Raw genomic sequence first — 13,395 nt, forward strand, 5'->3', positions numbered from 1 at the left:
CAAGTTCATCTGAAGAAGGGATATTCTGCCTGCAGCTATCAGCGACAACAATCAAACAGTAAATACACAAAATGGTCAAATGTCTTAATTACAATAACCCATGTTTTTAAAGTATTATTTCATAAATTATTGGCTGTTCAAATGTGATTTTATGCTTGTGTGAATACTCAGTATCAACAACAGCTTCTCTGAAGCCAGCTGATAATCACAACACTTGCTAATACAAAGGCTCCCCTTGTTTGGCTTGTGATCTTGCCATGAGTCCAATTAACTCATCCGCACCTTGTATGTCTGTGCTGCTGTTGGACCTCCGCTCGTCCATCTTCGCCGAGCGGTGCGAGGGGCTGTCCACCTCGTCCCCGCTCAGCACGTCACAGGAGGTGATGGACGCCTGCGACAGGTTCCCGTGGGAGGAATGAGTGCTGCCCACTGACCTTTTGTTGAACAAAAACCTGGGGAAATAAAAAAGATATTTGCTTAAGGTTACATATGATGAATTTCACACTGTTGAGCAAGTTTTCTGTTGTTCAGTATTAGCATATTACCCAGTGTGACTCTGCAGAGGTTTGTTGAACAACACAAGTGACTCAGACATTGCTTCATCAGGCGCTCAGAGTTTAGCTTTTCATTTTCTAGCACGTAATCTGTTGTGTTAACACCTAATGTCAATATCATGAGGAGTTATCATCATTTGATCTATTGAGTCAAAATGTATGTGTCATCTGTATACTGTATTACTGGGGTTATTACAGTGTATTATAGGAATATTAGCGCCTTTATGCTATAGTTAATAGACGTTGCTCTGAGTCTTTTAATCCAAAATGCTCATTGGGATTTGTTGCTCTTCGAGCTACAGCGTCATATATCCTACATTTCACGTAGAAACCTAAGTTATAAAGCATTTGCTTATTTAGTCCGTGAGCTAAACCAGAGCCAAACTCTCACGCTCACAATCTCCCCTGCTGCATTCAGCCTGCGCCACAGATATTTCCTGAGGAAGGGCAACAAATTCAACAAGCATTCTGTCTCTCCTTGGTTCCCCCTCTCTCGCCTCCTGCCACTCTGACTCACAGTTACCTTTGCTGAAAGGAGAACTAAGTAGCTTCCAGCAGGGTGGGAGAGACTTTGAGAAATGTCGAAACCCTGTTGTGTAAAACTGAAATTGAATCCAAAACGACCAAAAACAATAGAACAGCTGAACAAACACAAATATACGACCTCACGGGCTGTGGCTTTTGCATTCACAACAACCTGCCTTGTGACCCCTCGTCTACCCGACTATAATCCCTCAAACACGAGTGTAGCAAGCAGATTTCACACTTGCACAAGCTGAGGAGCTTAAGTCTGATTTTCGAGACGAAGGATTTCATGCTTTCTTAGCAGTTTCAAAGCCACAGCACTCGGGGTACCTGGTATTGTCAGAGGAGATGGAGTCGGAGTGCAGACGCTCTTTAGGCAGGTTTTTGGGAAGGTTCCGGACGAACTCGGCGTAGCACTCTCCCGGCTCGTACAGCTTGGCGCTCTCGCTCAGGGACTTGTAGTGGGCAGGAAGTGACACGGTCTGAGCCTGCTGCATCTGAAACCAGTTCACGGTCACCTGGAGAATAACAAATACAAGTTATAATGAGTGAGAGAGCAGGTCATTCATTAGTGAATGAAAATAAAGGGAAACAACATTCTTGTAAGTCCTGTGGTTTCATTCTTGTCAAATGGCTTGTTTTGTCATTATACAGCATTGGTATGGTTTTGACAGCCTAGAAATGACTTTAAATTGGATTATAGCCACTTTTAAGTGAACATTCTCGATAATCCTACAAAAAAAGTTGTAGTATGCATCATAGCACTTTGCTTTTAAGATATTTCTATAAAATACTCACAGCTTTGAGGGTGAGGTCACACTGAAAGACCATCTCTCGGAGCTGTGTGAGGATGGTGCTCTTGGCGTTGGCCAGATCTATCCTCCTGACGCCTGCGTCAACCATACAGCTCTGGTACTGGTCCTGTGCCTCCTCCGCCTGAAGCAAAACAATGGATTCAGGGACGAGTGTGAGGAGGTGACGAAACTGAATTGTCAAGGAAACACATGATAGAGCACTATTCATTTTCCCATTGTTATTTCTTACCTTCTGTAGAGCCTCCTCCTCCAGCCTCCTCTTCTTCTCCAGCTGTTTGTTACCAGCGGTGTTGGACAGCTCCTCCTGTGAGCGGTTGGCAGAGGAGTGGGCTTTCTGGTACTCCTCTCTCCTCTGGGACTTCAGCGCTCGTGCTTTACGCAAGGTTGCATCTGCCTCTTGCTGCCGTAACCACACAAACAGGTCAACGTCGTTAAAATAGTGGGTGTTGAACAGTGATTATAAATTATCAGACACGCCTTAGTGGGTGATCAACCTTGCAACCGTGAATGGACATTATCATTATTATTAATCAATGAAACAAACACTGACTTGAGAAAAAAGAGCGGAGCAGACCAAAAGAGAAATCGCTTATTTCTCGTTTCAATGTAAAATGTTTTTTTAATATATATATGTGAGTTACAATGCAACTTAAAAAAATGGCTTTGTGCCAATGACTGTATGAAAACATTTTAATTAAGTTGACATTTGCATTTCTGACAATTTCTTGGCCGTCTGACAACATTAACTGTGGAATGCTGATTAGTCTCTTAGACAGAAAGGAAGCTTGTTCACATTGCTACTGACTCAAGGGTAACTACCTATAGTGTGGGACCGTATAGAGACTCTCTACATACCATTTTCTTTTGTTCCCTCTGCCACTGCTCCTTGATGTCTTTCCTCAGCTTGTCTAGTTCATTCTTGCGAGCGAGAAGAGGCTGGGAGCAGATGGAAGGTCAACAAATTACAACGAGGCATTTCAAAACGTTTCCCTGCCAAGTGTATTCTCGAAAGGCTTTTCTCAAAAGAAATTGTTTGGATGTCAACTATGCACGAAATGCGTGTGTGTCTTAATTAGTTCCCTTTCTGTAAATACTACTTCCGACAAGATGCTTTCAGGGAATTTGACCCCAAACATGTTCAAAATGTCTCTGTCCAAACCTTCTTGACCATTAACGTCACTACAGGCTTCGGTTGTGTCAGAAATGTTGGTTAGAAAGACAGGAAATAAAACTAAGATAACTTCAAGTTTGGACTCTAGGCTACACTTTACTTCCTCTTCCCACTCTTACCTGTATGAATTTATTTGTTTGAAGAGCCATTGCAGTTTGAATAAGCAGCTGGTTGTCTTCAATGTCCTTCTTGAATGTGGAAACGTAGATATCACTGAATGGCATGTAGTCCTTGGGAAGGAATGAAACAAAAGAAATTGATTTCCACATTATGCCATAAAGAACTTTTGTAATGAAAGAGGTGGGGAAACAGTTTTATTTTGTTACCTGTTGACTGGCCAGTGTCTTTGCAGACTCGGCCATTTTGGCAAAACTTTTAGCATATTCAATATCTAGAAGAGAAGAAATGCAAAAAGGGAAAATTAAGTGTTATTGGGCTACAAGCACGTCAGGTGACAGAGGAGCTCTTTATGTTCATTACATTATGTACAACACAGCGTGATAAACCATAATCTTAAAATGGACACCCAAGGCAAACATGTAAAGGGTTTTAGCAAAAATATTATTACAAAACAAAAGATCAGCTAAAACACAATGGCATAAACTCTAGCATTTTTGAGTATGTGCATATACAGGACAATAACAGTTCATCTGCAATTAATGAGAATGAAGATCCAGGTGTCTTTTAATGGTAAATAAAGAAATTATATGACTGAATATAATAAATATGATGAGCAGAAAAAGCTATTTAAAAAAAAATAAAACATATTGCTCCAGTCCTTTTTTAATAGGAAGCCAAGAACCGATCCTGCGGCCGCTGCAGGAACTCAACTATGATGCGATGCAGTATCTCTCTGTTCGCAGCCCAGTCAATAGTCTCAGTGTCTCACCCATGGCCATTCTTTTGTCCATCCAGGCCAGAAGGTCTTTGATGTACTTTGACCAGGCCTTGGAGTAGAGCAGAGCAGACTCCACCCCGCTGTCATTCTTCAGCAGAGTCAAGTCCACTTCCTCCTCCCGTGACAGTGGCACCTCCGGGCCTGCGGAGTCAGCAGAGGAGATACACACATCAAAAACGGAGCCACTAGAAGCACATGATATCAACAAAATTGCCAAGTACTTGATTGATGTGTCTCAGTGTCACCAGATGTGTGTGGGTGGTGAATGGAGTCGACAAAGTAGGAGGATGTAAAAGCGTTGGGTATCTTTCAAAAATAGTCCCAACAGCGTGATTTAATTTGTATTGGTTAAACTGAGATACCACTTTTCCCAGCGGGCCACCGTCGGATTCAACACATATCCCATGTGTTGCCCATCCCACACGGAGCTACGGCTAACAGGCAAAGAATGTGAGATATGTGGCCTGAGAGGGAGAAAACGAGCAGCTTGCATGAAAAAAAAAGCAGCAGAAATAACAGGGGTGGAAGTGGAGGTTTAGGGCGGGTCTACCTCAGGCATTCGAGAATCCAAAACCTAAATCACTCGGCCAACTCACACACTGACACTCTGGGCCGCTCGGGCCTGAAGCGCGACCATTAAACAAATTGTTAAGTAGCTGTTAATAGCTATTCCATTTCAGAATGAGAGTGTGCTTCACACTCGCTGTGCTCGGAGGCACACGACAAAATGTGAATGACACTTACCCACAAGGTCGTTTTTCTCTGAAACGTATCCCTCAGGATCCACAGAGAGGTTGTCGAAAGACTGTGAAAAAGGCCATTTTAGATGAAAAGGAGAGAAAAGCAGACATACAATCAAAGTCAGACATCAGACGCGACTGGGTTCTCAACACACCAATTAAGAGCAGAAAGCAAGTCTTTGAGGCTTTCTATAAATGGAGGCATGGTGAAATTGCTGCTTTAGTGCACCCTTTTGAAAACTGTCATGTTTCAAAACAAAGCTTTGAAGAAAAAACTAAAATCTGGACTGAAAGCTGGGACTTTAAAAACGGTGTCTCACCCTGGTTCTCCTGGTCTGGGGGATCCCCAACCCTGAGCCGCTGTCCACATCTCCCATAAGGAAGTCAGAAACTCTGCGGGGCAGATGTGGGGATGCAGATGTGTGTTTCAAGTACAGTTTCATACGGTCAGAGCAAGCCAATCAGTTTGAGAGCTATGGTGTTATTCAAAGCGTCAAATTCAGAAAGGAAATGACTGCAATCATAGATATATACACTTATATATAATATAGTTGGAAAAGACAAACAAGCTCACATCTGTTGGCTGGAATCTGCAACACTTTTCTTGCCAGTTACACAAAATAGCAATAAACAAAACATAATCCAGTGGTGTTGAAAAGGCAAACAAGCGTTGTACTCACACATTGCCAAATGTGAACGCCAAAGTGTCGATGGATGTGTGTATCTCGCCAAATATAGCTTTACTGTTTTCTGGGTTCACTTCCTTGAAGTTGATGCCTGTGGAGAGTAATAAAACACAAAACCTTAGCTAAAAAAGAACCACAATGCAAACCCGTTTATGCACAGTATGCTCAACCATTCAACAATGTTATTCACACAACTGTATTAAGTGTTATCCACAGATATTGTAAACACAGCTACAGCAGATTAAATGACATGAAAATAAAAGAAAAAGGTTAAGTTTAAATTCGGAACCAAACACCAATGTATTAAATGGAGACTGGATGCTGTAATTTGTCCTATAGTATGATCTCTTTTTATTTTGCTGAATTAATACTGATTCCAGATCATACGCAACCACTTGGTTCATACAACGGCAAAATCTAAAGATTTCTTCTGGAGCAGCCTCGAGGACCTTTATGAGTGTATATTTAAGGATTATTCAGAAACAATCCCAAATTGTCCCTCCCTGGTTCCAATGACTTATAATTCGCATTGAGCTCTTTTGGCAGCAGGACGTCCAGACTCTTCAGATACCACGGGAAACCACTGCAGATCGACAAACCTCCGCAAACATGCGCACGGCGCTTTCGTTCTCAGGAAACACTGTACTCAGCGAGAGGACATTTGCAGAAAGCAGTAAGAGAAACCAAAGACACACTCGGTGAAATCCGACTACTTCCTGTCTGCCCCGAAACAGGAAACACTCACACAGCTTGAGTTCTGTGACATGTAACGTTTTGGACAGCGGCGACGAGACTCACCTTTTCAAATTGGTCACCTGGCGTCTCTCTCGAGTGACCAGGGCCAGAATAACAGAAAAGAATAACTCCCAACAGTTCCGGTTTTCGAAGCAGCTCCCTAGCTTTTGCAGTTTTCGTTTTTTGTGAGCAAACAAATCCATGTCAACGGCGGCTTGATGATTGTAAATTCCCGACTCGCGAAGAAGCAGAGAAAGGTCATGGCCCCGTTGGATCGGGGAGTGAACCCCATGTTCCAGGGAGTCTCTTCTGGGAGACAGAGGGAGAGGAGACGCAGCGGTGCGAGCCTCCCTGCCGTGCAGCTCCCTGGCCCTGAATGCTAGCGTACAACTCTGCTCTGACTTCTTCCTCAGGACATCCTGTGGATCTCATAACAATGATTCCAGAGCTCTGCCCCCCCACACCCCCCTTGTCACTATTGAAATATGGAAGCTGCATCATTCAAGTACAGGGGCCATTGTTTTCTCACGGCTGAGCTGTAACTGGGACAATTAACCCCTAAAAAAATACCTAGAGTGAGTTAAAGCACGTCTGACTATTTTAATTTTGTTATTTAACGTGAATCCTCTGGTGACACACAGTGAGAGTTTACTGGAATATAATTGGTTATAATATAATAGGTTAACGTGAATCCTCTGGTGTCAGAGTGAAAGTTTACTGGAATATAATTGGTTTATTCTTTGGGGGAAATGTAAAAAAACAATCATAATACTTGCAGAAAAGATCACAGGGCAGCTGTCTTTTTTTAGATCAATTAAATAAACAACAACAATATGTTTATCTGTACAGACAAAGAAAGGGTCTTTGGCCTGCACATACAAGATTGATTGCTGTAAACAAAACACACTCTGTCAGCTGCCAACATCTCCTCCAGACAAAAGGAGGACAGAGAGCAGGGCAAGAATTTCAATAAGTTGAGGAGGTGGACACTTTTATTGCAGCGTCCTGCAGTTTGTTAGACAGAAGAAGGGAAATGAACATTAGCTCAAAACGTGAGCAGGAACGAAACCTTGCTGGAGTCTGGTTTTCAGGCCAGGGAAAGGCTTTGCAAAGTTCATATTATTATTACACACAAACAACGGAGGAGGAAGAGGAGGAGGAGGAGGAGGAGGAAACGCAGTTCAATAATCTAGAGAGAAAAAAACACTGCTCATTATACAGTTGAGTGGAGCTGAGCACGTTCCTGACATTTTACAGGTTGTTCAAAATTGGTCTGCAGGGTCATATTAAAAACAAGAGCAGGTGAGCAGCTCGAGTGGATTGACACCTATATGCAAATGGCATTTGAAACTGGTTCGGCAGCTCTGTGTTTGGAGAGGGAGGGGAGGAGGAGGAGGATACTTTGAGAGAAACACGAGTCAGGGGACGACACTCTCTGAAGACAAGAGAGGAGCACTAGACCTGTTATCATCTGAGACTTTTGCGTTTTCATCTCTGACGTCTCGCTGACTCACTCCCCTTTCCTCCTTTGGCTCTCCGGCTGTATCACTATTGTGTTACTGGCCATTAGGGACAAGTCCAGACAGAGGGTGGATGGAGATGTGAAGCACCCCCTTGTGGAAAAGCCAATTCCCAAGTTTATGTCAACAGGACACGAACGCAACTAGTTTATTTACTGCAGTATTAAACGACAGAGCTAACCTTACAGATATGAACAATGTCACACTGCCCTGTCATAGTGTACTGTAGCACCATCTTTCTGTCCATGTGGGGGGGTTTCCAGCCAATTTTAGGAAGCAATATACTCAATACAAATATAATCCTCCCCTCTGAAAGTAATGATATCTTCAACCTTTGCTGACATTAAGCAATGAGTGGAAACAAGTGTTCTCTTTAACCCAAACTGGGAATTTTTCAGTTGCTTTTGACTGGAATTACAAAAAAAATAAATCTGACCGGCATGTCCTTTAATTGATAAAAGAAAAAAAAAATATATGGTGAATATGTATATAACTGTTATTATGTATCAGCACTTCTACCACCAAAAAGTATTTTTTAATACTTTGTAAATTTGAAAGTTTAGGAGGACCATCTTAACTGTTTAAAAGTTTCCTAGAAAGTGCTGCCTTCATGTCTTTAAAGATGTATAAATAAGTGTATAAAAAATAGAAATTTAATTTCCCATCCTGTCAGTTACATAACACTGTCACCTCCATATATTGACTTGGATCTCTTGTTTCCTTTTTGCATTTGACATGTTTCTAAAGCAGAACCAAATTGGTTAAACATCGCTGAGGTGTGTTCCTCAAAGATTCTGAAAAGTAGGTCACAAGGCAGTATAGAGACAGGAAGGACTAGGTTCCCAACTCGAACATTTTCAAAAAGGTACCAGCCACATAGGTACAGAGATACTGCAGTATATGAAAACACGCCACGTCATTCCATACCTTGAGACTAAATCTCCTTACTGTGTCACTGAGTCAATAAGCATGGAGTATGCTTGTACTGAGATCTAACGATGCTGACGTATGGCCGACTAAGGCATCGTTATGAAAATGTCATATGTGGGTGGGAAAAACAAAGTGCATCAGCTGTATGGTAAACTCCTAGTTTGTCTCTGGCTTTTGCATGTTTTTATTTATTGATATTATGTAATGAAACTTACTTCAAGTTGTGCTAAATAGTTTGTTAATTATATCATAAACTTGTAAGCAGGAGAAAATGCCAATTTACTCAAAGATAAAACTAAACAATTGAAAGCGACAAATTTAAGTTAAACCTAAATGTGGCAAATAGATTGTCTCGTAATCTGAAATGTCATTTTTTTAATAAAGTTTGCATTTAATGGCATCGTTAAGGAACTGGTATTGAAGTCAACGTGGTTTAAAAACATAGGTTAAAGAAAAACCAGGGTGGTTGAGGTGTCAGACGACCTTTGACCCTCCACACAGAGAAAAGAATGAAGAAACGAGGATGTGCTTGGCTGACGAGCAGCGAGCCTTGAGGCCTCCACAGTCGCTGCGATGTGGAATGCAAATTACAGTCATGTCGTCTCCGCTGTGGAGATTCTTGTGTGCAAGTCAAGTGGAGAATTGCGGTGGATCACGTTTCAAGCCGATCAACTGGTGAGTTGAGTCTTTGTGTTTGTTTTTGTTCAGTGGGACGAGGAATGGATCAACTGCGTAAGGAATAAAATCCTCTGAGATGATATTACAATACAAATCTCATAGTCAACTCCCACCGAGCATAAATCGAAGACTGACCTGGAGGCATAAGTTTCATCCTGTAATGTCACACTGAGATTTCATGCCAAGAACATTGATCACCATACAGGCGTGTGTGTGCTTTCACCTGCATGTCTGTGTGTTCCCATGGGGGCCATGGGGGTAATTACTGACCTTTGACCTTGGCAATGACCGTGCCAGCCGCTCCCAGGATGTCCACCGAGTTGAGGGTCTGGTGCTTGCCGATGACAGCCTTGAGGACACGTAGCAGCTCCGTCAAACGCTCCTGCACCAGCTTCTGAAGACCTTCTTGATTCTCTGGACCGAAAACAAAACGAGATAGCACGACAACGTCACAAAGGTGAAGTCACGTATCAGGACATGAACAACAGAGGCTTCATTATATCCAAATGCCGGAGATGGATAGATTCCACTCATGCATTTTCTGTCATTTGTCCAACTCACTGTAAAACAATGTATTTTGAGTCACAGCGTAAAAATGAATTCCTCGCATTCCTTTTGTAACTGCTGCACGTATTACTTGGCAAATAGTCATTTTCAAACTATGAAACTATGTTGTCATCTCTTGACTGATCTAGACAGTTCCCCTCAGGGCGAAGAAGGACAGTGTGTGCTGTGACGGTTGTTCCTTCAGACGGAACGTGGAGGACAAAGACAGTGGTGATTAAAAGTGACTGACAAACTCCGTTGCAGGAAACCAGTGTGATGCAACTTCTTTTGCATTTCCTCCAGGCAGAGAGTGACAACGGACACGACTCACACACGTGTTTGAGCGTCTCAGTCACAGCAGACACTTCCGTTCAGGTGAAGAAGAAAACAAGAGAGAAATGATTACGTGCTTTTTGTGATGTGTGGTTACACATGAGGCAGAGTCGACCTCGAGTTAGACGAATGTCAGACTTTACACAAAAGCCACAGCTTTTAAATCGACACAACAAAAGCTGTGCTCATCAAAATCTAAGTCACGAATACCTGATTGACTTAAGAAACTATTAAATGCCATATGTATTCTTACTTATTTGACTATTTACAGCTCAAATACAGAGTCTGCGTTTCCGTGTGATGCAATTTGTCAACGACGAAGAGACAGTCATGCTGAAGATGAAGAAACAACATTTCAGAGGTGACTAATGTGCAACAGCTTTTATCTGCAGCAGACGTGGTGAGTGGAAGGAGGAGTTGAGAAAGATGATGGCTCGCTCTCTGTTACCAGTGAGCTCTGACAATATGACACTCTAAGAGGGAAAGAATGTACAAAATGCATTCAGGTAGCACGTCAACGATTAGCCTTTTGACCAGATCACATTCTATCAGAAGTTCTGCTTTGAGAGGCGAGCCTTTCCTGTAGAACCAGGCAAAGCAGAAGTGTACCCTCATTTGCCGGTGTTTAGGCAAGCGGCTTTAAGTCAGTCTATGAACTTCAGAAATGTTCCTGAAGTTCATAGTTCGTAACCCTAACCCTAGAGAATGTACATGAAAAGACAAATCAGTTGCTCCTGACATTTCCAGGACTGTTCCTGCCAGCTCGCTAGTAAAGTGTCAAGAAAGCAGCCACACAGTAGAAGACGATAACAAAGACGTCAGATTGGAGAGGTTCCAGAGGTTTTGGTTATAAGGGCCGACGTCGGTGTTGATGTGCTGTGACCATGTGATTGACACAGTGGATTTTACATGTAATTTCCTGCTTCCTGCTGCCTTGTCCAGGTGCCATCCATCACCTGAATGTTCTGGACATTTTCCTGTTGTTGAGAACGCGTCTGACTCGGACGATTTCCTGCTGTGTTCCTTCATATGTAACAGGCCAACTCAAAATTGATGTACATCTTCCGGAGTTCATGTCCGAGAATGGCTGTATTTAACCAAGGGTGTTCCTGACCCTCCGTACTGTTAATCAGAGCCTTAAACTTCCTCTATAGGTCCTGCTTTAGAAAACAGTGTTGCTGTGTATTCAACGGAGATTTGAGCTCTTAATCTAGAAATAAAACCCGACAAGAAAGAAATTGCAAATAGAGACATGATACATTCTCTCCGGTCCTTGTCAGGGTCTAATGCGTGTTAATCAGCGGCGGCTCTGCAAGCTGCCACAAGACAATAGGTGAGTTCATGTCTATCTCGCTGTTTGCTCGAGGAAGCAGTTGCACCGTCTGGAAACGAGAGAAAAACGCCATCTGTTTTTCATAAATGCCATCCCAGCAGGCAGCAGAGTGAGATGAGAGGCTGGATTCATTGGAATTACAGAGGAAGGGAAACTCAGGGCCTGTCGGTGGGTGTGTTTGTGTGTGTGTTGTATTTGTTGCTCCTCTATTATTCACACACACATTCTAAATGATTTGGCTAAAGTAAAAATACACAACTGACACATAAACCGAGGCCATCTATGAAGCTGCTTACGAACGACATTAGGCAACAATCACAGGGTAACCACTCAGAGAAGTCATAAGTCGATCTAGCTGGTCAAAAGTTAACTAATCCTCGTCCCCAGATTCCCCCAGTCAGGATTAGTAAAAGTCCTGTAGATCAGGGGCTCACCTGCTCCCCAGCCCCAAGGCGAAAAGTCCCTGACCCAGCAACACACACTTTGAAGTCACCCCTCCCTCCCGACGCCGACAATGGGCCTTCATTAGGCACCCTCCCCTTCCTTTCAACCCTCCTCCTCAGTTGTGGTCATTGGGGTATTTTTGGTAAGCTCTGGTGTTTGAAGATTTTCTTATCAAAGTTAAGGGTGAGGTTTTGGCTCTTAGCATACGAGAGCTGCGTCCTAATGAGGAACACGCCGGGAGAGTCCGCACTTTGCATGACAGAAGCTGAGCATGACTGAAGGAATCACAGATGTAATGTAGGTTAGGATCACCCATTTCCCTTTCCTCTGGAAAAGAAAAGAATTTAATTAAGACTGAGCTGTTCTGCAGAGAAGCAGAGGAGATACCAGTTGTAAAGGGGAAAAAACAAAAGCCTATGATGTCGTGGCAACAGAGACAGACGGATGTCCTGAGCCAATCAGCTGGACCGAGGTCGAGGCCAAAAAGGACATTTTGTCATGGACTGGTACAGTCCGTATCCATTGTTCACCGTCACCCACTGGCAGCTGCCACACCACTGTGCAGAGTTATAACACTGCGATGGAGAGGCACAAAGAATCGAACAGCAGCCAGCCATTTTAATGGATGACAAACAGTGACAGTGACCTTCAGTAAACCAAGAGCGTGTCCGCAAAAAGAACAGCATGGCTTTGTGCATTTACTATACCAATGATTTAAACATCAAGTGCTGAAGGGTTGTCAAAATCTTGTATTCATTTTCCAACAAATCTTCATAGTCTGTTAAATAAATAAAGTATATTTAGGATTTTTAATGTTTTGCATTTTATCACTTCTATATCTCGAAGGTGTAGTTTTTATATAAACCATAACTTGTTTCTACCAAATTGCACTTTCACGTTTCATTAAGGTAGTTTGCATTCATGTTTTGTAAAATGAACAATTCATTGTAAAATAAATAGTGTGTATTTGTATGTAGCACTAATTTAAACCTTCTTTGGACTAATCATGTACTGTGATGCTGTCATATAAAAGGAATATATAATTAAGTGGGAATTTTTCAGTCCAGGGCAGAAACTATGCTCTTTACATTTGCCTCATAACGACACACTTTGAATCATTATTAATTTAATTTAAAAAAGAAATTCATGATGGTTAAAATGATCCTTTTTTGTACTGTGCTCATGACTTTCCTGTTTGTTTGTGTGCATGTGGGCACAGTCGGTGGGAAATTAGGCTACTCAGATCACTGCTAAATCTTCACCCGAAAAACCCAGATTGAAAAAAAATTTAATACAAAAACATTCCATCGAACAATCAAGAGTGGGAATAGAGTTATCAAAACAAGGTCAATCTCTGTGTGACAGCTCACACTGATCGGCACCAGTGTTGTGCTGTGAATAGTGTGAGAGGATCCGTGCTCAGTGCAGCGTGAGACAGCTGAGAAAAAAGCCGGTTCAAATCAGTGGTGAGTGGTTTTGTCACAACA

The 13,395-nt window shown here is 42.4% G+C and overlaps 1 protein-coding gene across 2 annotated transcripts in view; it reads right to left on the reverse strand.

Annotated features, from left to right (window-relative positions):
• LOC133968588 (rho GTPase-activating protein 29-like) overlaps positions 1–13,395 on the reverse strand; it is a 29,280-nt gene that overhangs the window by 4,838 nt on the left and 11,047 nt on the right. Inside the window, exons 3-14 of one of the 2 annotated variants that reach the window (XM_062404724.1) lie at positions 9,523–9,666; positions 5,384–5,480; positions 5,024–5,096; positions 4,708–4,768; positions 3,955–4,104; positions 3,392–3,456; positions 3,185–3,295; positions 2,750–2,830; positions 2,124–2,294; positions 1,878–2,015; positions 1,410–1,597; positions 283–452 (exon numbers count right to left, since the gene is read on the reverse strand). In XM_062404724.1, the coding sequence (XP_062260708.1) occupies positions 283–452; positions 1,410–1,597; positions 1,878–2,015; positions 2,124–2,294; positions 2,750–2,830; positions 3,185–3,295; positions 3,392–3,456; positions 3,955–4,104; positions 4,708–4,768; positions 5,024–5,096; positions 5,384–5,480; positions 9,523–9,666 (1,449 nt within the window). Of the gene's footprint in view, positions 1–282; positions 453–1,409; positions 1,598–1,877; positions 2,016–2,123; positions 2,295–2,749; positions 2,831–3,184; positions 3,296–3,391; positions 3,457–3,954; positions 4,105–4,707; positions 4,769–5,023; positions 5,097–5,383; positions 5,481–6,187; positions 6,500–9,522; positions 9,667–13,395 lie in introns of those variants that run through there. The other variant, XM_062404725.1, reaches the window with a different exon arrangement.

Source organism: Platichthys flesus, chromosome 14 (assembly GCF_949316205.1).
Source record: "Platichthys flesus chromosome 14, fPlaFle2.1, whole genome shotgun sequence".
Classification (NCBI taxonomy): domain Eukaryota; kingdom Metazoa; phylum Chordata; class Actinopteri; order Pleuronectiformes; family Pleuronectidae; genus Platichthys; species Platichthys flesus.